Source organism: Balearica regulorum, chromosome 17, assembly GCF_011004875.1.
Source record: "Balearica regulorum gibbericeps isolate bBalReg1 chromosome 17, bBalReg1.pri, whole genome shotgun sequence".
Classification (NCBI taxonomy): Eukaryota; Metazoa; Chordata; class Aves; order Gruiformes; family Gruidae; genus Balearica; species Balearica regulorum.
Genome location: NC_046200.1, coordinates 10,663,156 through 10,685,080, shown reverse-complemented (window position 1 = coordinate 10,685,080; position 21,925 = coordinate 10,663,156). Strand labels below are relative to the sequence as shown.

General features: G+C 39.0%; 1 protein-coding gene across 8 annotated transcripts in view; it reads right to left on the bottom strand.

Annotated features, from left to right (window-relative positions):
- DGCR2 (DiGeorge syndrome critical region gene 2) overlaps positions 1 to 21,925 on the bottom strand; it is a 48,653-nt gene that overhangs the window by 9,621 nt on the left and 17,107 nt on the right. For 4 of the 8 annotated variants that reach the window (XM_075770031.1, XM_075770033.1, XM_075770034.1 and 1 more), the window contains 6 exons: positions 17,780 to 17,902; positions 8,483 to 8,608; positions 6,016 to 6,235; positions 4,979 to 5,055; positions 2,280 to 2,456; positions 971 to 1,174 (listed from right to left, as the gene is read on the bottom strand). In XM_075770031.1, the coding sequence (XP_075626146.1) occupies positions 971 to 1,174; positions 2,280 to 2,456; positions 4,979 to 5,055; positions 6,016 to 6,235; positions 8,483 to 8,608; positions 17,780 to 17,902 (927 nt within the window). The remainder of the gene's footprint in view (positions 1 to 970; positions 1,175 to 2,279; positions 2,457 to 4,978; positions 5,056 to 6,015; positions 6,236 to 8,482; positions 8,609 to 17,779; positions 17,903 to 21,925) is intronic. The other 4 variants (XM_075770032.1, XM_075770035.1, XM_075770036.1 and 1 more) reach the window with 1 other exon arrangement.

The window sequence follows — 21,925 nt, the reverse complement described above, 5'->3', positions numbered from 1 at the left end:
AAGACAAATAAGACTGCAAATCTGAAAGCCAATAAGCACCCCTTTTTTGTAACAGACTGAAATAGAAGCCTCTGATGGGAAGAGTTGACCTTCCATGTTTTCCATAGGAGTTCAGAGCAATAGTTTCTTAGTGCATTCAGGTAAGATTAGGTCCTTTTAAAATACCAGGAAATAACAGTATCACAAAATGGTTGAGGTTGGAAGGGACATCCTGAGATCTAGTCCAACTCCTGCTCAAGCAGTGTCAGCTCGAACAGGTTGCCCAGGACAGAGTCCAATCAGACACTGAGTATCCCCACAGATGGGGACTCCACAAGCAATCTGCTCCAGTATTTGATGACTCTCACACTAAATTCTAAGTAAGATACATTTTGTTTCACAAGTCTCTTTATAGAAAAATAATCCCCCACCACCATCTACATCCCCAAATGGTGACTGACAAAACAGTTCAGTCTGAGTCAACTGAACACTTTCGTGATCTAAACAAGAAGCTGCACTGGGATGCCAAATCCAATAAACAAAGTTGCACATCCTGATTATTATTGAAAATCTCTATAAATTTCTAAATTTTGCTTCCCACATGATCCCTGCATGCAAGCTTCCACACACATAAATGCTCATGTCCAGAAAAAGATGCTTAATCAATGCTCAAGAGAAAAGTTTTTCATGACCATTAAACATGACAAAGGAACCATGCAAGACACTCTACTAAAAATCCACAGTAGTGTCAAACTCCATACAGAAAATAAACTACTGCTTCTCCTAGAAGTAGCATCAAGGATGACTAATTATCTGTAGCCACAGCCTGAAGTGTTTCATTTCCCGTGATTTGAGATCTTTCCCCACAGGGGGGTTGTACCCAGCAATGTCGAGGCATTGAAAGGATGTATCATTTCAAACCAAGTTGAAAGATAATCAAATTGAGAACTGAACTCCTTTTCTTGACAAAACTGTAGCAGTCAACTCTTACCTGGGTCTAAACATGTAAATTTGCAGCACTCCTTTGGGTCTTTGCGATACTGCTGACACCCCTGGGGCCGTTCACACAAAGCAGCCACGCACATTTCAGGTTCACCGTTGTGACATGTGCAGCTCAAGCATGGATCATTCCCTTTTGGAGTGAAATAGTAGCCTTCATCGACAATGTTGTCTTTGATATCAACGCAAGTTTGGCCTAGAACAGAAACATGCATCAATACCCAAGTGTCTGTGAGCCTGCCAGACAGGAGTCCAGTTTATTCTGGTACATTAAGTGATTTGTAAACATAAGCAGACCACCAGTTAAAAGCCATGCCTTCACATTAAAGCAATTTTGAAAAGGGATCTCCAAGGAGTGGGGAAGATAATGGATAGTCTGGAGGCACACAGGGATGATTTACTGCTCAAAATTGACAAAGTGAGTTTTAAGTATTTAATGGAATTGACACACTTTCAGGCATCCCCTCCAAGACACAGGAAAGCAAGTGGTCTGAGAAGTTTAAGCCTCACTGTCATGCCTGCTGCAGCTCCCTCCCTCTCTCCTGCTACTTAAGAAAAGCTGGATCTCAAGGTAGACAAGGCAACATCCTGTCTTCCTAATTTTCAAATTTCAGGCACAAAAGCAGGCAAAGGAGGGCTGAGTTTTCCCTCCGTTGCCATTCTGTAAGTCTCTTTCTTGCTTTAAAGAAAAAGCTAACTAGAAAATCTTCAAGAACTACAGTAAAAGTTCAACAACTTTTCTCATTCTTGCAAAGAGGCACCATTATATCAGGTATCTTAAATATTACCTGAAAATACTGCCAATACCTCTGTTGGTATAAAGCCTTTTGGAGTAAAGAAATGCAAGACACAGAATGAAAGGCATTTTTTTCACTTTAAGTCAGTAGCTCCACTTGCCTTCCCCCTCCCCCCAGTTCTAATAAATGGCTGGAAATAATTTAATAGAATTTGCTATACTCAAACCAGAAATGTTTCCTCGTTTTCATGTGAAGTTAATAATTTAAGAGTGATATTTACTAATAAGGCACACTTTTAACCTTTTTTTTTTCTCCCAAGTATACTTTATTTTGGGGCTCATATAGCTGCTTAACAATCATTTTTAGTGAAAATCTGTACTGTGGCTGGCAACCACACATTATGATGCTCTTATGTATTTAAACTAAGCAGAAATTTCACATCCACCCCCTATTTTTTTTTAATTAACTGGGCAAAAGGTAGAAATAACTAACCAATTTCCCCATATTTGTTATATGCATTTTAACACACGCAACACAGTTAACACTGAACTAAACCGAACTTACTCCTTTTGCAGAGGAATGAAGATTTCTCATAGCAGTTTTCAGCATACCAGCTGTGTAAACCATGGTGCCGAAGGGTAGGAAAATGGAAACACTGAAGCTGGGCACAAAGAACGTTTTCATTTTCAGACATAGCCGTACCAAAGATAGGGTCAGGGGGTAAAAATACCTCTGAAGAGCCTAGAACAAGATGCATTGGTATAAGCAGCCTGCAGGTATGCAAAGCTTTAGAAAGGCTCTGTAATGTCACTTATTTCATGCACACCAACACTGCTGCAAGGCTATTGTCCTCTTGCTTTAGCTGCCATTAGCAACATTTCCCCGGGGGAAGGCAAACAGCGGGGAGGGAAGGGGTGACTCACAGAGAGAAGAGGCTGCTGTTTTCAAAGTACTGGGTAATTTTGTCATTCTGCACCAGTAGGAGTGATGCTCTGATATCTCTACAAGTGCTGCTTTCAAGAGTCCCATGGGTTTGCCTGTGAGTAGTTAGGCACCCCTTCAAACAACCCTGCGTTTGGCCACACATGCTACTAGTGGAGCAAGAACCCACACCAATCTTGTGCCTGACACTCCAAGCACCTACTAGTGCTTCCAGAGATGTGCGTACATCCATCCTGTGCAGCGCACTGCAGAGCTGCTCCCCCAGGTCTCACTCAGAGTGCACAGCAGTGCTACGCAGAAAACCAGGCTGCAACGCCGCTTCTGCTGCTGTCGCGGTGGCACAGACTACCTGGTCCTTCCAACTCACGTAATTGTTAAGAGACTGTACTGTGATGGGTTCCAAACAGTACAAGAGGTGTTGAGGGCATTTTATAACTTTTAAAATGTTGTTTCTGACCAGTGTCTCGCTTCACTGTTAAATCTGCTGGTATGCAAAGTTGCAGAAAATAATGGAAGACCAAGACACAACAATTGTGAAAATTAGCCTATTTACATGTTTTCTGAAGCCTACTTTCCAAATCTGTGTGTTTAAACATTGTTTTAACAGCTCTTGCAGTTAGCATGTTACGCAGTCTTCTCACATAATGGTCCTTTCAAACAGGCATGATCTTTTTTTGTTTAATTTTTTTAAATGCAACTAGGTTCTGCTATCATTTTTTGAGAGCTTACCTTCCACATCTCCCAAGAACAGATTAAAATTTCCAAGCTATAGGACCCTAAATCACTTTTCAAATAGAAACTAGGAATTCAGAGTCTGCCTCACTACAAGTCAATGAAGCTTAAGTAGTTTTTCAGAAGCTACTGAACACTACGTCCTTTACTTCATATAGGTATTCCTTTACTAAATAGAAAGCTTGCAAACAAAGTAATATATGGCATTGAGAAGGCTTAAATCTATATAATGCATCAAATTAAATAAAACTTAGGATAAAAACGGGTATCATGATTTCTCTATAATTTATGCCTTGTTGGTTGTAAACACTGTCAGCAGATGGCAGTGCAGTAAACTTTCCAAAGAGCAAAGAAAGGTCCTTTTAAGGAGAATGTTTTGGTTTTTATCTTGGGCTTCACAAAAGAAACCTACCTATATAAACAGTTTTGTCCAGACCAGAAATCCATATTATGAGAAAAAGCTGGACTCTCCTCCCTCCCTATCCCCTGCTGCCCAAAGACATCTTTAGGTGCTTTGCTTTAAGGAAATAATGAAAGTGTTCCTGCCCCCACAAGAGGGCAGTTTCCTCTAAATATTCCATCAACTCTGTTCACTTAAATGACAGAAGAAATCAGTAATTTTGTGCATGGCAGTAAACAAGTGCTGCCATTAGAAAGCTATGCAGAGTTCTACTACTTCTCATGTGTCAAAGGAAGTATTTTCCAAGATCCAACTGTTTTGTTCGTAATTATGTACCTGTACCTAATGGGCAGTTTTCCTTGCAGATTTTCCATTATTGAAAATTGTGTAAGAGAAGAAAGCTATTCAGATTAGTTTTCAAATGCTACACTGGAATTCACAGTGCTCATGCCTAAAAAAATCCCTTTGTTTTAAATTTTTGCATTACGTAAACTAGTACAGCATTTAGACATTCAATTCTACACATAAGAGTTCATATAATAACTTTAAGATTAACTAATCCCTCAACTGAATTAGTTAAAAATAAAAGGTATAGAAACATAACTTTGCATTTTCAGCAGAGGGAGCTGCTTATTTTGTAATTGAAAAAGTTCAGCCAAAGATGCCTATCCAATTAATGTTCAGTTTTTCATATAAACTGGGATTTATTTCTGGGATTAGGCAAATTTTGTCGTGGTTAAAATGAAAAAAAATCTAGGTAATTCTGCAAAATTCAACATATTTAAGTATATAAAAATCTACCGATTTTTAAAAAGCTAAAACCCCCAAATATCTTACGCTTGTCTGTGCAAATACTAGAACCAGGAATCAGCAGTTCACGTAGACATTCACCATGAAGAACGAGAAACAAGAGAGTAGTTTCCTTTTTCTCAGCTTAATCAAGGGAAAGCTCAAGTAAACTGAAAAATGTGTTCTTTCCACAAGACACCAATGTAAAAAGCTATGAAACTTCTTGGTTGAAAATAAGACATGTATCGACTATTAAACTCTTCTGTTTTGATGCTGTAAAGCAAAGCAGTTCCCCTACTTGATTTCAACACTACCACTGAAAAGTTAGTTGTTCTTGCAAATAGTATTTATGCTTTAAGACAGTTTCCATAGGCCATTTAACTAATAATTTGAGGCCTACCTTTATAAGCTACTTCCCAGTGACCTTCTAGAGAGTGATTTCGATTGGTGATCACATACTGATATCCAACCCAGAACCTACAAAAAAAAAGTTAGATTTTTCAAGACACAGACCCAAAAGCATACTAACAAAATAAATTACATGGAATCTTCCAATGTCTTTATACTTAAAAGCTAACTTTCAAAACATTCTGATTTGTTCCTTAACATTTCAGCCCATACATGGGCAATGTAGAGAGAGACACTACAGTTGAGAACAGAGGGAAATACTTGATAGTTGTCTACGTTTACAAATGATAACTCACCGTGTCTTTTATTTCTCCTCATACTAAGCACCTTATTCTGTTGTTATGGCAGCACTTCAGTACCTCAAACCCCAAAACCACACAAAAGCATCTAGAAGTCAAACACTTTTATAAACACATACAACTTATGTCAGACTGTTCCAGATCAAATCTTCTAACTCTCCAGAGACCAACACACACCATTACCGAACCACTCCTGGTGATGTCGTGGCAGCCCATGAGAATGACAAAAAACCCACAGGCAAAAAAAAAAGGAATTATGTTTGTTGTGAACTAACAGAATGAAATATCTAAAGCCAACAGAACATAGTTCTTCCAACTCAAAATGGGTTTTTACTTCATTCTTATCTCAAACTTGCAGTCTTTGTTAGAGCTACTGGTACTTAACGGAAACAAAAATTCTGTTGAAAAATTTAAAGAATTATTTGTATATAAGGTAGTAGAGCAGTAAGTCATTGTAAGTTCCATCTTCCCTGTTGCAGTTCAACAATACTAGTGCATGCTGGGACAGCCTGAAGATAAAAAGACTCTGTTGAATTGTAGACTGTTAATGTTAATCAAAACATAAAATACAGATGATCACTGCCAGTCAACCAGCATACTCATTCTGGGTTATTAACCAGAAGTCAATTTTACCATTAGATTTTCTAAACAAACTGAACTACCAGCATTTGTGTCACACAGAAACCATTCTCATGTAATAGGAGATCTTTGTCCTTTCCTTCCTACTCACCTACGCTGGTCCTTCCTTACAAATGTTTTTTCTTCCAAGTCCCACTCCTGTGCCAGGATAAACCTTAGCTCCTGGTCTGCAGTGAAGGTGGCGAGGGATCCATTCACCCGCTGACATGTCTGCACGGCGTCCCAGTAGTTCTCCCCATTTAAATACACTCTATAACAGCTGGCTGTGCCCTCATAGTGGTGCCACCCTGTTGGGCACTTTCCTAGGAAACATGAAGAATAGAAGGGAAACCATTCCCCCCAAATTAGGATCTTCAAGATAATGCATCCTTATCAGTTTATGACAATGAAATGCATAATCACTTGGATGTGTACACACAGCATACTGTGTGTACTTCACCTGACTAGGAGATGCACGCATTACAGATCACAGAGCACTTACTTTACTGCAGCTTTTTATAAAGGAAAATTTATTTAAATGTTATTTTAAAAGATGCAACTCCCAGCAATGTTTTATTGCACTGTAACAGCCTTTAGAGTCTTTAAGGCTGATGATCTACTGTGGAAGATATTTTCCCTTCACATCTTTATAAATCCAATCAGTTCGATCAATCCAAGTCAAAACAAGCAGCAAGAAGCAGGAAGAAAAAAACCAAAGGTGGCCAATTTAACGATTCTATCTTTCTATTAGGTAGTTAGCAACACATCCAACTTGCTGTGAGGTTTTCAACCTACTTTTACAAACAGCCTCAGTAGTATTCACATAATCCTGCTCCCATAGTCAATCACAAAAGACAATGGGGGTTCTGGGGCAACTGTTGTTTGCTTTGGAAAAACATCCCTGCAAAGTGGATCTTTAGGAAGTAAGAAGGTGATGTCTCGGCTTTCTCTCAACTAACTCAGTTGAGGGAATATGCAACAAAAGCCTTGAGGCATTTCTGGATGAAACAGGCCCATGGGCTTTTGACTGGCATTCTTGGGGGTGATAGGTAACTAATAGAGAAAGTCACAGAGACAGGCATATGAAATTTAAACCAGACATGAAACATGATTTTAGCACCTGCATTTGCAGTATTAATTTGCACAACACCTAAGAAAGGAACTTTAAATTCACAAACTGTTTTATGTTCATTGCATGCATTCACAGTTCCTGTTCTCAAGCCTCTCTATTCCCTTCAGAAACAGTGATCTTTGTCATCAAACTATGATATACAAACCTGGATTTGAAGCATTTTAATTACATATCTTCCTTATCCTCCATTTATACAGGATCTTTAAAGATCTACTGTTCACATCACTAAGATGGGACAGAATATAGTATCAATCAGACTGCAGAGCATATTAGATATTGCTGTATCAATTTCTGAATTGCTTTATTGTCCTCTATAAATTTTACTAACATAATTTAGCTACCAGAATCCATGACAAACCAAATACCTATTTTAATAAGCATTGTTGTCAAAAAATAAAATGAAAAAAAAATTAACAAAGAGGTGAATTTTTACTTTTGCTAATTGCTTGTCTTTTCCAGAAGATCAGCGTAGTCCAAAGCAATCGTTCCCAATTAATGCCATACTGTCTTCCCCCCATGTGCTCCTCCTAACCTGTCCCATCCCTCCCTCCAAGGCTCACATTCCCAAATCACTGCATGATCCCTGGAGCAAAGAGGGAACCAAGACAAGAGGGAGAAGGCAGGGGAGATTTAGATGTTTTGAGCCTGAAGAGATTCAGAGGCAGCAGTTACTACAAGCTATGATCAGCAGGAAGGACACTTGCAGGACATTTGTAACACTTCAGATAAGGCTCGGACCAGGATGCCAACAGTGCCACTAGCAGCGCTGTAGGTGACAGGGTAGGAGGACATTGAAGTGATAGTTTTGAAGATTCCTGAATGATTCATAGGAGTAACATGGTGAAACCCACTCAAGTGCTATATGCTTCCTCGACAGACTTTTTCTTCAGAGTGAAGAATTTCCTTAAGTTCCCCACTCCCTAAATTTAATTTTCCTATTAAAAAGGGTACAAAACTCACAACATCAGAGATGCACTTAATTAACTAATAGTGCAAAATCTTTAAGATCATTTTCAAAATTACTTCAATCAAGAGCAATCAATTTTGGTTTTCCCCCACTTCCCAGGGGAAGAATCCTCCATGCAAGCTCACATCAAGAGACACGAGCTAGACTATCACCCCTGCTGCAGGCTGAAACCATCACTTAAACCATGGGCCTAGCTTTCTGTAATTGCAATGAATTAAAACAGAAAATTGCAACACTGGTTTCACAAAAATAGCATTACTAGAGAAGTAGGATTCTTTTGCATGTGTTGGCCTGTTATATAAACTATATATAAACATATATAAATGTACAAAACCTTAAAAAGCACTCCACATGAATAAAATCTGGTCCAAAAGCCATGCAAGAGAAAAACCTATTAATTTCTCCTTAAAAGAAAAATTAGTCTAAATTGCTAAATTAATTATCAGATGGATAGCCCAGATTTCCCAGTCTGCAACTTACTGCTAAATCGGACAGGCTGTGCCACATTGACAGTGTGAAAGCGGGTTGTCTCTCCTCCTCTCCCTCGATTGTGCCTGGAATCCACATTCTCCTTCCCATGGTAAGTTCGCTGGTCCCCTGTCAAGCCTGGGGACCAGAAGGAATAGTAAGTACTGGTGAAAGATGCAAGCAAAAGCAGATTTCATTTTACTAAACTTTTTCTGGGTTTTCATTCAAGAGGCATGATAAGTAACACAGTCAAGTAAACAAAGATGGTAGATCCCTGCAACAACAGCTTGGCTGTTTTACAAGGTACCTAATACCTACAATTGAAAAGAACCAACAAGCCATTACATGAGTCTTGCAGAGTAAGCGAAGTATTTTGGCAGATTCTCAACAGCCTGCAGTTGTACACAGGCCCCAACGCCCATCATTCCAGTTGTTGCAGCAAATGCATCATCCCCAGTGCATTTTGTCTGCTCCTGTTTACGAACTACCCACTCTCCAGCTGTTTCGTTTCTCAGTTGTGTGTTCAAGGATACAAGATAACTTCTCTAATACATTTCCCCAACACATTCTCTGAAATCTAGGACAAAATTAAAACCAGGAAAGGAAACCCATCTTCAGCCAGAAGAACAAGGTTTTTCATTCACTTGCAAGCTTCTAAAACAAATGTTAGTTCATTATTTCTGAAACAAAAAACATACACACCCTCATCTCAGCGTCAGGGTTTCTAACATGCGTACATGACAACTGGACTCACTAACTTAGAAGAACACAGTGCAAAATTTTATTCCAGAAAAGGGGCTGTGGGTCTCCACATGCCTACCAGGAGTAAATAAGGAGTGCACAGTTTGGGTGGAGACGCTGCAGGATGAGCCATAGCCAGAAAAAACTAGTAAGATTGTAAGTAGGAAGGCTGGCACAGTGGTGGGGACAAATGTTTGAGAAAGACTGAAAGAAGCACCGAGAAAGATTAATCTGGAAACAAAGGATTAACCTTAGAAAGAGAAAAATGAAGAGCACAAGGATGTAAGCATTGGAAATATCTACTAGTATGTTATTTAATACTACTAGATGTTATTAAAGGTAATGAACTTTAACCAGCAAAGAGCTATGCAGGCATTCATTTCTACATAAAAAAATCAGCTTATTTTCCTTTAAAGCTGATTAGCTGTATTTAGCCCAGCTAAACCAAATAAACCAGTCACGGTCCCAAATGAAGAGGAGCTACATAGTTGTCTTCAACAGGTTTAACTACATCTGTCTGAAATATATTCAAAACTATGTCAATAAAACTTTCTCCTTTCAGACTATCTTTAAAAAGCAAGAGGTCCACAGCAATTTCATGATAATTTAAACCCAGAGCTGGAGACCGTTTGATGTATTACCAGGGAGGAAAGACCTTCAGAAGACCCACCATCAAACAACGCACTCCTTGGAACAAAATGTTAGCACTGATGAGCAAAAGAAAAATATCACTAGCTGGAGCCCAGGAAGAGCAGAATAGCTTTGCATTCATCTGCCTGTAACAGACTGAGTTTGCCCTGGGTTAATGGGATAAGCAAGGGATATTTAATTATCACATTATCCTAGGAATTACATGTCTATAGAGATCACCCATTAAGAAATGGCTGTGCACAATACACTCACATGGCCTTACAGGAATAAAGTAGTAATTCTACTGTTCAATATTAGAATACCTTATTTATCACAGGCAAGAAGTTACTGCCAAGAAATTCAGTTAGTGTACATTTCAAAGGACACAAAATGGTAAGATAATTTGACAGTGAAGATCAGTGATTATTTTTTATTACTTTAAGGCCAATCTACTTCTAGTTTTAGAATTTTACTGTTGTTAATCCTAATGGTTCAGTAGCAGTATTTACACTACAATTTTCAGAGTGATACTGAGACACTAAAAAAGCAAATCTTTAATTATAGTAAGACTTTAAAAATAATGCTAACTAATGTCAAACGCTTTATCAAAGATGAACCGAGCTCAGCATCGGAAGCCCTATTTTCCCATAGGATTAAATGGTAACAACTAAACCCAAAGAACCAGTAAGAACCAAACGCACAAAAAATTAGTTCCCTTTCAGAAGTGAGAGCAGATGCAACACCATATGGCTGGCCCTCCACGGCTAAACAGAACGCCCACAAGGACTTAACAATTTACCTCCCCGGGGAATAAACCAGAAGTTCACAGGTTTTAACACGCGAGGTTAAGAAAGGGTTACTAGGGCTAACATCTTAAATTGACAGAGTTTATGCCAGATGCTTTGAAAAATAGCCACACGGTTCCCACACAAAGTGAGCTGAAGCAGTCCTCACCCAGGAAGCAGGACACTCGTTCCTTCCTGCCCGTGTCAGCAGACTCGCCGCTGAAACCAGGCAGGACTGAAGAGGCAGCAAGCAGCCACCACAAGTCACTTCTCCTTCAAGCCCAACACTGTCAGCTGCTTAATAAACTGGTGCTCTTCAAATATTAAATTGCTTCTATTTGACCTGAATTTTCGTTCTCTGAGAAAAGTAATGATGACAAGCTTTTTCTAGGGCAATAAAGAAAGAGATGCTAACAAGTCTCCAAGTCACTTGACTGCCATGAAAAGCTGTTGCGGACTCTGGTGGCAAAGGTGTAATTGGACTGGTTTTCTATTGTACTTTTTCAATACTCTGCAGATGAATTTTCTATGTACTTTGCTGTTCCTGCTTCCTTTATAAAAATATTTTTATCTTTTAAAAATAAATTAATTGGGCCACGGACTAAGCTTTACGATAACAACCTAAGTCAGAAGATCACAACCTAACCACATTTGAGTGTTTCAGAGAGGAAAAGCCATCATTTTTATTGCTTATGTGCATACTTAGTATTCTGAAAGCTATCACATTTTGGAAGATCAGCTATTTTCCAAAACATTTACTCTTCTGGATACGACAACCACAAGCAATAACAGTAGTATTTTTACTAGCCAAGACAGATAGTTCTGTTTCCTTTGACTTTGTACAATTATACCAGAAATGTAGTTTGCCTGTTAGTTGGTGGGGAAAAGGGGAAAAATAGTTCAAGAAAAAACTCATGGGGCACAATTCTTTTTCTCTCCTCAAATACTACAGCATGGTGGACACAAGCATCCTCCAATCCGTTTCCAAATGAATCAAGGCATGATTAGTATTCAACCAGCTCCTTCTAACTTACAGTTGCTATCTAATTCTTTCTAGCATGATTACAGTCTAAGTATAGTGCTATACATCAAAAAAGTTGCCCAACACTGCTGATTCTGTGACTATTTTCAGTTGTTTAAAACTTCAAGCTACCAATTTAGAATGGAAGTTTGCCATGCTGGATGGCTCCTACTACACTTTATATTGGTAAATTTTTCAGATCTGAATTTTTCAGAACAAAAAACCCCCAATTATTCAACAATTAACAAAAATTAAGAAATTGGAAGAGGAAGAAATTTCGCTTACATTTCTAACTACCTTTTAGTTGAACGAGCACTGTCACTGCAGTCTGCAAGATGCAGCCCTGATAACTCACAGAAAAAGCTTTGTGCTGTGTGTACAAGTTTTGCTGTTCCCAGTGGAGATGTGGAAAAAACAAAGGGGACAAATGCACCCAAGTTTAAGTCTGAAAGAAATATGACCTTGCCCATTATTCATAGAGAGTGGAAGGAATTCAGTTACGCCGTCTAGACTCTTCCGTGTACATCCATGGAGATTACTCTGCAGCATTTATCCACAGGATCTCAGCAACACTTTCTTTGCACATGGTATCTTGTTAAGAGAAGCCAAGTACACAAGCAGAGCCGACAGCTCCTTTTTCAGTGCCTCCATCATTCAGACCACGTAAAAGGAAGCAAAAAGCCAAGTAGTGCAAATGGAACATGAGCCGAGGAGCTGCCACCACACTAAAGTGAGAGCTGGCACCAGCTGAGACAGGAATAGGCTAGAACACACACGTGCCGAGCAGCACTGCATGGGGCAGCAAACATGACGCCAAATGGAAAACTGTGTTGAGAGAAGCTAGAAGAGAAACTGCAATCTGCCACGCATGCCAAGGTCTGCTTTGCACCAAAAAATGACTGTAATATAAAGAGGTCCTTGTAGGGTCAGGACTCATAAAGGGGTGGATTTTAAGGAGTTGAACTAGTTTCCGGAGTTACTGTGTCACAGATGACAAGTCACTCAAGCCAAACCCTTCACAAGGATGGAGGTACTTATGTCAAAATAAAACTGTGAAGCAACCAGGTCTTGTCGTATCTTACTTGTTTCAAAATTTGAGCTGCTCCTGTTTAACCACACAGATTCTCAAAATTTACATAAAAAGCTGCCTTGTCACCTAAGCTTCAAATTTTCTGTCCAGCATATTAACTACTAAAAGCTTGGAAAGCTTTTAATTCCATCTAGTAATTTGAGAGGAGAGAGAACTTCAGGACTAAATCCAGTTTTGTGCCTAAGTATTTGGAAATACCATTCAGAAGTCCCCAGAGAGGAGTGATTCTTCTCAGATCAAGCAGCTCCACACTTTGCATTATCAATTGTATTATGCTAGGAAATAGATGCCAACCAAGAACAGCATCCTGCTGTGCTGAGCACTATGCAAAGTAACGGACTGACAGTAAAGAGCTTATAATTTAAACACCACAAAGCAGGGTAAAAAGGATGCATAGGAGTTCAGCAAGGGCTCAGAAAAGGTGTGAAAATGATCAGAGGTTTTTACCATTATTATCTAGCTTTAAAAAAGATGTACTAAAGAGTGCACAAACGTCAACAGTCACTTCAACCAAACACAGTATCCTTGGCAAAACAACACACAAAGCTGTTTATGATCACTGCAAAACTGTGTGCCACAGCTGCTGCTTTCTCAGTTCCAGGCCATACCTTCAGGGGCTCCGCAAAGGAGACTTTGCAGGCTCAAAGATGACATAGTGTGTATGTGCTGCAGCAAGTCACCTCCGAGTCTGCACATTTCTTCTGGATACAGAATCTGGGAAGTCCTTAATAACAGCATACAAGATGACACTGCTCAAGATCAGCATTTACACTTAGCTTCGTAGGAAGATTGTTTCTGTATGAAATTAGGCTCCCAATCTCAACATAAAAACTTTTAAAAATCATACTGCCTGCCACAGAACTGCAGGGCTGCTCATACTACTGCTAGCCACCGCTTGCAACTGCTGCCACAGGACTGTCACTGATTGTGGCCTCAAGCTCAGGGGAAAAAAAAAAAAACAAACCACCACACAACCCTAATAATTCAGCTCGCTGAAACTTTCCAGTGTTCTTGTTTCTGACCAAGCAGGTCTAGAAAATAGCACTGAGAAATACCTTCTAAAAGAAGAATGTGGCATTAGGCAAGGGTGCGCGCTACAGGGCAAGATGAAGGTTTTCAAATTCAGATGCTGGGAGAAGTCCAAGGACAGCTGACAGCACAATCTGATCACTTCTTCCTGGGAAGAATTTTTTTTTTTTTTTTTTTTTTTAAATGAAGGAAGAAAACAGAATGATCACTAATATAATTGCGAGCTGAAAAACTGGTATGGATAGGATTTATGAAAGGCACTCGAATTTAAGACATGCATTCATACGTAACAAAACCAAACATCAAGCCTGTAGCATAAGAATAAAACGCAACCAGAGCTATACTATACCCTGCTCCACTCATACTGCTGAAAACGAGTTTTAACCTGCAAAAAAGGTAGGATATTTGGAGAAGCTGATCTGATATTCTGGTAGAAGCAAAGCAGGAAAGTCTATGAGCAGTAAAAAGCAAACTGCAGAGCCTTCCTTCTTACAGGTTTAAATACAAAACTTTTATAAAGTTGTGTTATACTTTGATTACTTGCATAGAAACCTAAGAGGAAATGAGCAGAAATAATAAATTCATATTTGTAAAAAGTCCCTGTTTAAGATATTAATGTCTGTTTCTACCACTTCACAGAATACACCACTTTCAGATAAACTATTTTTAGGATCGATTACTGTTGATATGGAAATTTCATGAGTCTCCACTGCTTAAGTGGAAGAGAGTTGCAGACACATGCTACATAAACCCTCCCAGCAATTTTTAGTATGCTCACAAGACCAAGCAGCCAACAGTTCTACTCTACCAGAGAGATGAATTGAGGGTAATCACTGCTGCAGATTCCACTAACATTTGCGTGCCTAGTGGGAAGGGCAAGGGGAATAGCACTTTACACATCACAAGTTTGGGACTGAAAGGAATTCCATATTTTAAAGGAAAAAGGTGATTCTGAAAAGCAACAGTAAGAATAAAAACAGCTATGATAACTATCTTCAGAGAAATATATGGTCTAGCAAAAACAGGTATTTCATCCACTTACTTGGATTGTCAATGAATTCATGTCTTACCTAATTGTGTTCTGAAAAAAAATGCCAGAAGAAATTATTCTAACAAAAATGTCTTAGGATTTGGAGTGTTTCTTGTACTTCAAACACACAATTACCAAACTAATTTATTAATTAGTGATCCTCTTATTTTAATAGCAGCTTTTTTACTAACAGGAATGAAATCAGGCCTAAAAAAGGTGAACTAAACCAACATTGCCAAATAACTTACAGTGGCTTTGTATTAAACCTTTGAAAATACCAACATGACTAAGTAGTCATTGAAACACACCTTCCTCACCACCGTAAAACCCTAATTCACTGCCATTGATGTTTTCCGAGTTGCTCATGTTGGAGTGTGCCATTAGTAGCTCAAAGGCTGAAAAGTAACAAGCTTCCCAACCAGATTCAGAGCCCTTTCTTGCAAGCTTTCTTTTCATACTTCAGAGAGATTTCATACCTTTTAATTTAAAGATATTTTAATTCTCAAAGTTTCACAAGTCCATGTGGCTTCACTAACTAGTTCTTTTAATGTTCAGCCTGCCTTTATTAAAATTAAGAACCTTAATTAAAAAGTATTTAAATTTAGCTGAATCATCTCACAATTGCTCATCTAAATCTAAAGGTATTTTCTAAATTTAAAGCTGCATCATTTCTTGTTAATTCAGTGGCCAAAGAAGAAAGTTATCACTACGACTATGTACTACTATTATTAGTAACATTAGCTCCCCAATCAATGCCCTAGGACTTAGTCTCTCCTGTGACTGGTCACATATGTATTGCTTTCCTCAGCATAAAACCATGCTCTTCCAAACGTATTCTGGCCTCCAATTTACTTTCATTCACACTATTCTTTTTTTATACTCCAGCACGCCATTCACATGCACACCAGCACACCATCTGTCCTTATTCTTGACAGTTCTGAATAACACATGCCTTTCAACACCCATTTCAGGTCACAACACTGTATCACCAATTGTTTGTTACAGGTAGAATAGAGCTTTTGCATCCTACACCAGTAGTTCTTGTTCCCCTCTGTTTTGCTGGCTACACTCCTTGCATTACTGTGCAAATATCTCAGTTCTTTCATAAATGCCACACCCAGGTTTCTGGCTGTTTTACTGAGCACAGCCTTTTCACCAATTACTTATCCAATTACTCCTCTCATCAAGTGGAATGCTTTCCTTCTCTATGCTGTCCATCATTTTCCCCTCTAGTATTCTTTATGTACGTTATTCTCCTCTTCCTGCGTACAGACATGGTGATGAATCAAGTCTCTCCCACGTGTCTTTTGATTTCTTAAAGTTCTTCTCATCGTGTCAGGCCAGACCAGTGAGACCTACACCCCAAACACAAAAGCAAAGCCTATCTACTGAGAAATGTTACTTTCATAAAATCCTCTTCCTAACTATATACCAAATGTTCTTTGTAACTCCACTCCTTGGGTCAACATCACCCTTTTGCACCCTCCACGCAACAACTTAAATTGCTGACTAATATGCTAGGCAACAAGAGAAGGTAAAAATACTGTTTTCTACTAATGTGGTTGTTCCATATTCCCACAAGTGAAGCCTTCAGTGCTTTCTGAGTAAATCCAAACATTAACTTGACTCTGCTTTCCCCTAGCTATTGACTTCCATTAACCATCAGAATTTTATTACGTCCCAGTTTTTCATATTTGGCCAAAGTTAGCTAAAAAGGAGGAAGAATAACAGCACAACTATAAAAGGACAGCCACATCGTAAAGAATATCCTTAAACAGAATATCAACAGTACAGCTTAATTTTCAATGTCAGAAGAAACTACAAACAGTTTTTCCCCCTGTGCTGCAATGTAGTCAAAAGCTTTTTAGAAAAGAGCACTGAACACATTCTTTTAATTATTTGTGGGTAGCACACACTGGGGAGGTGGCTAACTATAGTATACTTTCAAAGTCTGAGTGTTAGATTTACTTCTCTAATTCCACTAGAAAATATTTAGAAGAGCTTGTTGCTGTAAAATACTGATGTAACTGTTTTGTAGCATCTCTCTAAAATAGCTGAAAAAACTCAGAATGATGACAGACTGAATGCTGTGATGACAAAACTGCAAAGTTCATATTATTCTCTCCCAAGCAAATCAGGTAGTTTAGTGGCAAAGAACTTCCTAAAACAGCTTTTGAATGTAATTGAGTCGCACTGTAGAGATAAAAGTTTTTGAATTATGCTACAATTGTATTCATGCTTTCAGATCCCTGCTTCACTGTTCTTACCAAAAAAAATAGTTACAGGTCCCTTCACTTTTAAGACACACAGAAAAAGAGTTGCACTGCCCTGTTTGTCAAGAACAAATGAAAATGTTCAAAACTGTGATTATATATTCACAATCCAAAATTTTTGTTTGCTTGCTTCTTAAAGACAGCTCATATCCAGTAGCTTTAGCAGAGAACCACTGCTAGTGATAGGCTCCTGAAAGCATATGATCACAAGAGTTTATGAAAGAGTAAATACATCAGCTTGTTTGGCAGAACAAAGTTCTCCACTTAAGCACAAGAAGCATAATCAGAACAGGGAGCAATAAAACAAGCTCTCTAGCCAAGTCCAACAGTGTCACTCAGCACAGTTTGAGTGATATACAACCAAAACAGTAATTCCAAATTTAACCACAGGCCTATATGTCATTTTGGTTTAATTACAACATAATTTTTTCCTTGTCATGGAAGTCTCTTTTTAGACTACAACTCTCCTCATCTCCAGGATACCTACTCAGACTGTAAGAATGGAAGGATAATTCATCAGACAGCAAAAAAATAGTAGCATTAGTTGCACAAAATGAAGAGAAGCCAACTCAAAGTTTGTTAATAATGGCTACATTTCTACCAAACAATCTCCACTTTCAAATAAAAATAAACAAGCAATCATAAAGAGTCAAAGTACTGCTGCAAAACAAGCTGACACTGTGATGAGCAGTCTTCTCAGCTTTATTTACCTGGACAGTCAACTTCATCACTCTCGTCCTCGCAGGTGGGCCATCCATCACACTGCCAGTTTGAAGGGATGCACTGGATGGTACCAGTCCGACAGGCAAACTGCCCCGGGGTGCAGCGGAGCTCTGGGAAAGAAGTTTGAAGTGTTATTTATTCTTGCAAGTCTATACATATATTAATCATCTGTCATGTAACATATCACTGAAGCATAATGGACAAAACCTCTGGATAACTCAGCCTGTTAAAAACTGTTTGATTCAGATCACTTCCATGTTTTAAACTGCACATTTGCGGTTTTAATAGACAGGAGGCCCAGCTTCCAGTGCTTGGGAAATAACTCTCTCAGACATCCGTAGTAAAAACTTCCTGATAAAGATAACCATGTGAGCAGCTATCACCATAGCGTTACCCATTGACTTCTTGCAGTGCACTTAAGAGTACTTGTTCACTTTTCTCAGAACCAAAGTTCAACAAAAAAAATGCTACGGTAGCTAAGTGCTAGATGACGCAATAGATTTAGAATCCTTTTTCCATTCCAATCACTATGTATGCCAGGACCTGACAGACTTGCACAAATATCCAGCTTGATTTAAAGCCATTTCATAGAAGTATTTGTAAAATGATTTCTATATCCATGAACCTGTTTTCGCTTTCTAGCTTAAGCCCTTTTGTAGGATTTCTCCATACGAACACATCCTTTACAAGAAGCTGTCAATATCTGCAAACATGTAGTTCCTGCTTCTCCAAAAGCACTGCCTACTTGCTATCATTATGCTGTCAGACCTAATTAGCATTATAAAAAGCAGAATTTTTTCAAAATTATTTTATATCAATTCCATCTATCAAATGCCAGAACCTAGTAATTCAGCTTCATTTTGTGTCCCTCAAAACATTTTGCAGGGAGGGGGAGGGAAATCTGTCCACAAAAGTGAACAATTCTAAGCCTGTTTACAGACGGCAGGTCTGTGAGTTGCCATTAGCACCCATAGGCTTGCTTTCACACCAGACTATCACAGCCCATCCTTCTTCTGGATGGTGGTTGTCAATTTTGCAACCACTGTTTTTGAGCAATTTACCAGGTTTTCCTCTCAGCAAGCTACAATAATCCCAGGTAAGGATATCTACAGAATGAGGACCCTTTTAAAAAAAAAAAAAAGTGTTTTAAAGTAAAATATGCTCATCCCTGATTTTGAAGGAATCAGGTAGGTAACTGTTTTGCAGGGAGAAATCTCTAAAAGAAAATTTAAAATACAGATTATGTATTCTCTCATCCACAGTTTACAACCTACTAAGAGAGCTGTAATTGCAAATATTACCTTCTTGAAACACGTCTGAACTAAATCAAGACAGAGGTCACATTTAAGCATTCAGACAACATGACCAGGCGTAATAAAACTGGTCATCATGCACTCTCAAAAGATGTACCCATACACCTAGTAATTGGCATAGGATATTGATAACAGGCTTTGATTCGATGTTAGACTAAAATCCAGTTCTAGTACTGGTTTACCTTCAAAGCACAGACCTGCTCTTCTAGAAAAGATAAGTGGGCACATCCTCTTAGCAACCACCTACTCAGAACAAACATTCAGGTCACAAAATGGCTAGGAACTCACACAGACCTGCTAGACTACTGCGAGTAGTAGTAGTTACTAGACTAACTCTACATTTTTAGAGTTTTACGCAGTCCAAACAGCTAACAGTGAAAAAGCACAAGGGACATGAGGAAAAAAAAAACCCCAAAACACATAATGATGCCACCCCCATAACAAAAACTGAAGTAATTTATTTAGCCCAAAGAGAGAGAGAATTTTTCATTAGGGGAATAAATGGTTAAGCTTCACTTGCCCAATGTAGCAAGACAGAAAACTTAAAAATCTATCTTTAAGTTAGGGGGGGACAAAAGCTGAAATTCAAACTATTCAAATTTCAAGTTCACAGAAAAGCATCAACTCTTCAGTAAATCATTGCAGCTTCTTTCACCACTTTTGCGCAATGTCAGCATGCAGTGGAATGTTTCTTAGAAAGTTCTGCTATTGTAGTTTCAAGTACGGAATTTACACTGGAGCCTGTGGTAGATATTTTAACACGTGAAAGACTATTCTCAGCCCAGCTACAGGTTTCCATTACATCCACCTGCTGTTATGGTAAAATTCAATTCAAAATTCAATACTGTAAATAAACTTAATTTTTTTTACTGCTTGATTATAATGGAAGTCACACACCCCCTGTGAATAAAGCTGTTCTGCAGCCCTCTGGTTTCACAGGCAACATCCACCAGGAAAACATGACAAGCCAATGTGCACATGGGAAAAACAGTGAAGAATACTTCTGCTCTTTCTACAACTTCATACATGCTATTACTATTTTATATACAATTATGTAAGACTGGTTTGGATAAAAGGATAACTCCATCCCAGTATTATGGCCATTAAAAAAATGCCAGTTACATGCCGTAATATCATTACTTCCTGTATTACAGACACTCCTCTCTGAAGAATGTGGATACATGGAAGCGTACAAAACATTTCTATTAAAACACCACTCAAACCAGCTGAACAATTGTTCCCATTGGAAACCATGCTATGTCAGATGCACTAGTTATTTCAGTCTGAGGAAAACGAACTGCTATGCAATTGTATTGTGGAGGGGAAAAAAGTGACACTAAAAGAAATACTGTGAAATGAAAGTCTCTGTATTTTGCAAACACTGCCAATAACACCTCCTGAGCCATCCTAACCCTGAGTCTGTACCCCCATGCATTACTGAACTACCTAAATCATTCTGCAGCTTCTGGAAGTTTCATCTGAATTGTTCTGCTTCTATTTGCTGTCTATTGTGGTATAGCACAAAGAGAAACAAGATGCAATCATCTGAGAAAATCTGCCTGTCTCACTTGCACTCGGGGTGCATTTGGACATACCTGACGGCCTCCTCGAGGACCGACGTTTAAGATCGGTTCTTTCGGAAACCCCTTGCCATTGACGGAGTATGGATTTCCACAAAGGCCACACCACCAGCGTGCTGTCATCCAGACAAGATGCGGCAGCGGTCGGGCAGCTCAGAAGGGTGGGCAGCACAGCCCGGCCCCACAGCACCCACCGAGCGCACGGGCTGCCTGCCGACAATATCCCCTCGGCCCCATCCGCCCCGCACAGCCCTGAATCGGGCTCGAGCCTCCCGCAGGGCAGCACATCAGGTAGCCAGGGCAGCCACCTTCAGAGGTGAAATACATACATAAAAACAGATGGAAGCCTATAATGAACCTGTGAGATACTTGGCTAAAGAAGAGAGAAATCTGGGAGAGGCAAGGATACGCAGCATAGATGCTAGTCTCCACAACCCTGTCAAGCATTTCATTTCAGTAGCCTATTTTTAAGTCAAAATAGCAGAAAAAGGAAAACATTTCAAGCCTGTCTCTTTACCACAGAAAAGGCAAGTCACACCAGCAGCAGGATTCACGAAGACATATGAGCAGTAGCAAACAACAGTACAACACAACGTAATGATCCATCTTTCCCGAAATGCAAGTAATCACTTAACACATGGACAGATGTTGTACTTTCCAGGAGTGTGGTAAATAAAAACTGTTTCTTCAACCCATGTAAGATTTCCAGTTCTTCAAAAGAACAGCAAAGTTTCAAAAATACCAGTCCCACTTCTGTCCCTAAAGTCAGATATCTCACACTGTTCATAGCTATTGATGGTAACTCACAGCAAGGAAAGATGAAGAAAAAATTATCTTAAACTATCACCTCCTAGCAGCACTAAAAACATGTATTTTCCACCAGCTGTTAAAGCAGAAACATTTTGTATTTTCAGTATTGTTCGAAAATATGTAATGGCACAAGTTCAGCTACAAGCAAGCAGCTGCTGCAGCAGAGGCACCAATACAACATTAGCTAACGGCATCAACAACTGCCTAGAAGTGGAAAAATGGAAATGCAACCACCTCCAGCGTTCACGTACAATGTGATGAGTTACATCAGCAGTATTATGATTCACATACGAAATACTAACATAAAAGGCTTCTTTTTCTTTTAAGAATCAGATGCAGTCTTTGCTACAGAACAAAATTTAGTAGACTGAAATCTCATTTTAGAGCAATTAAATGCATCTGGCATTTGCTGGGAAGAAGGGAGGCACAT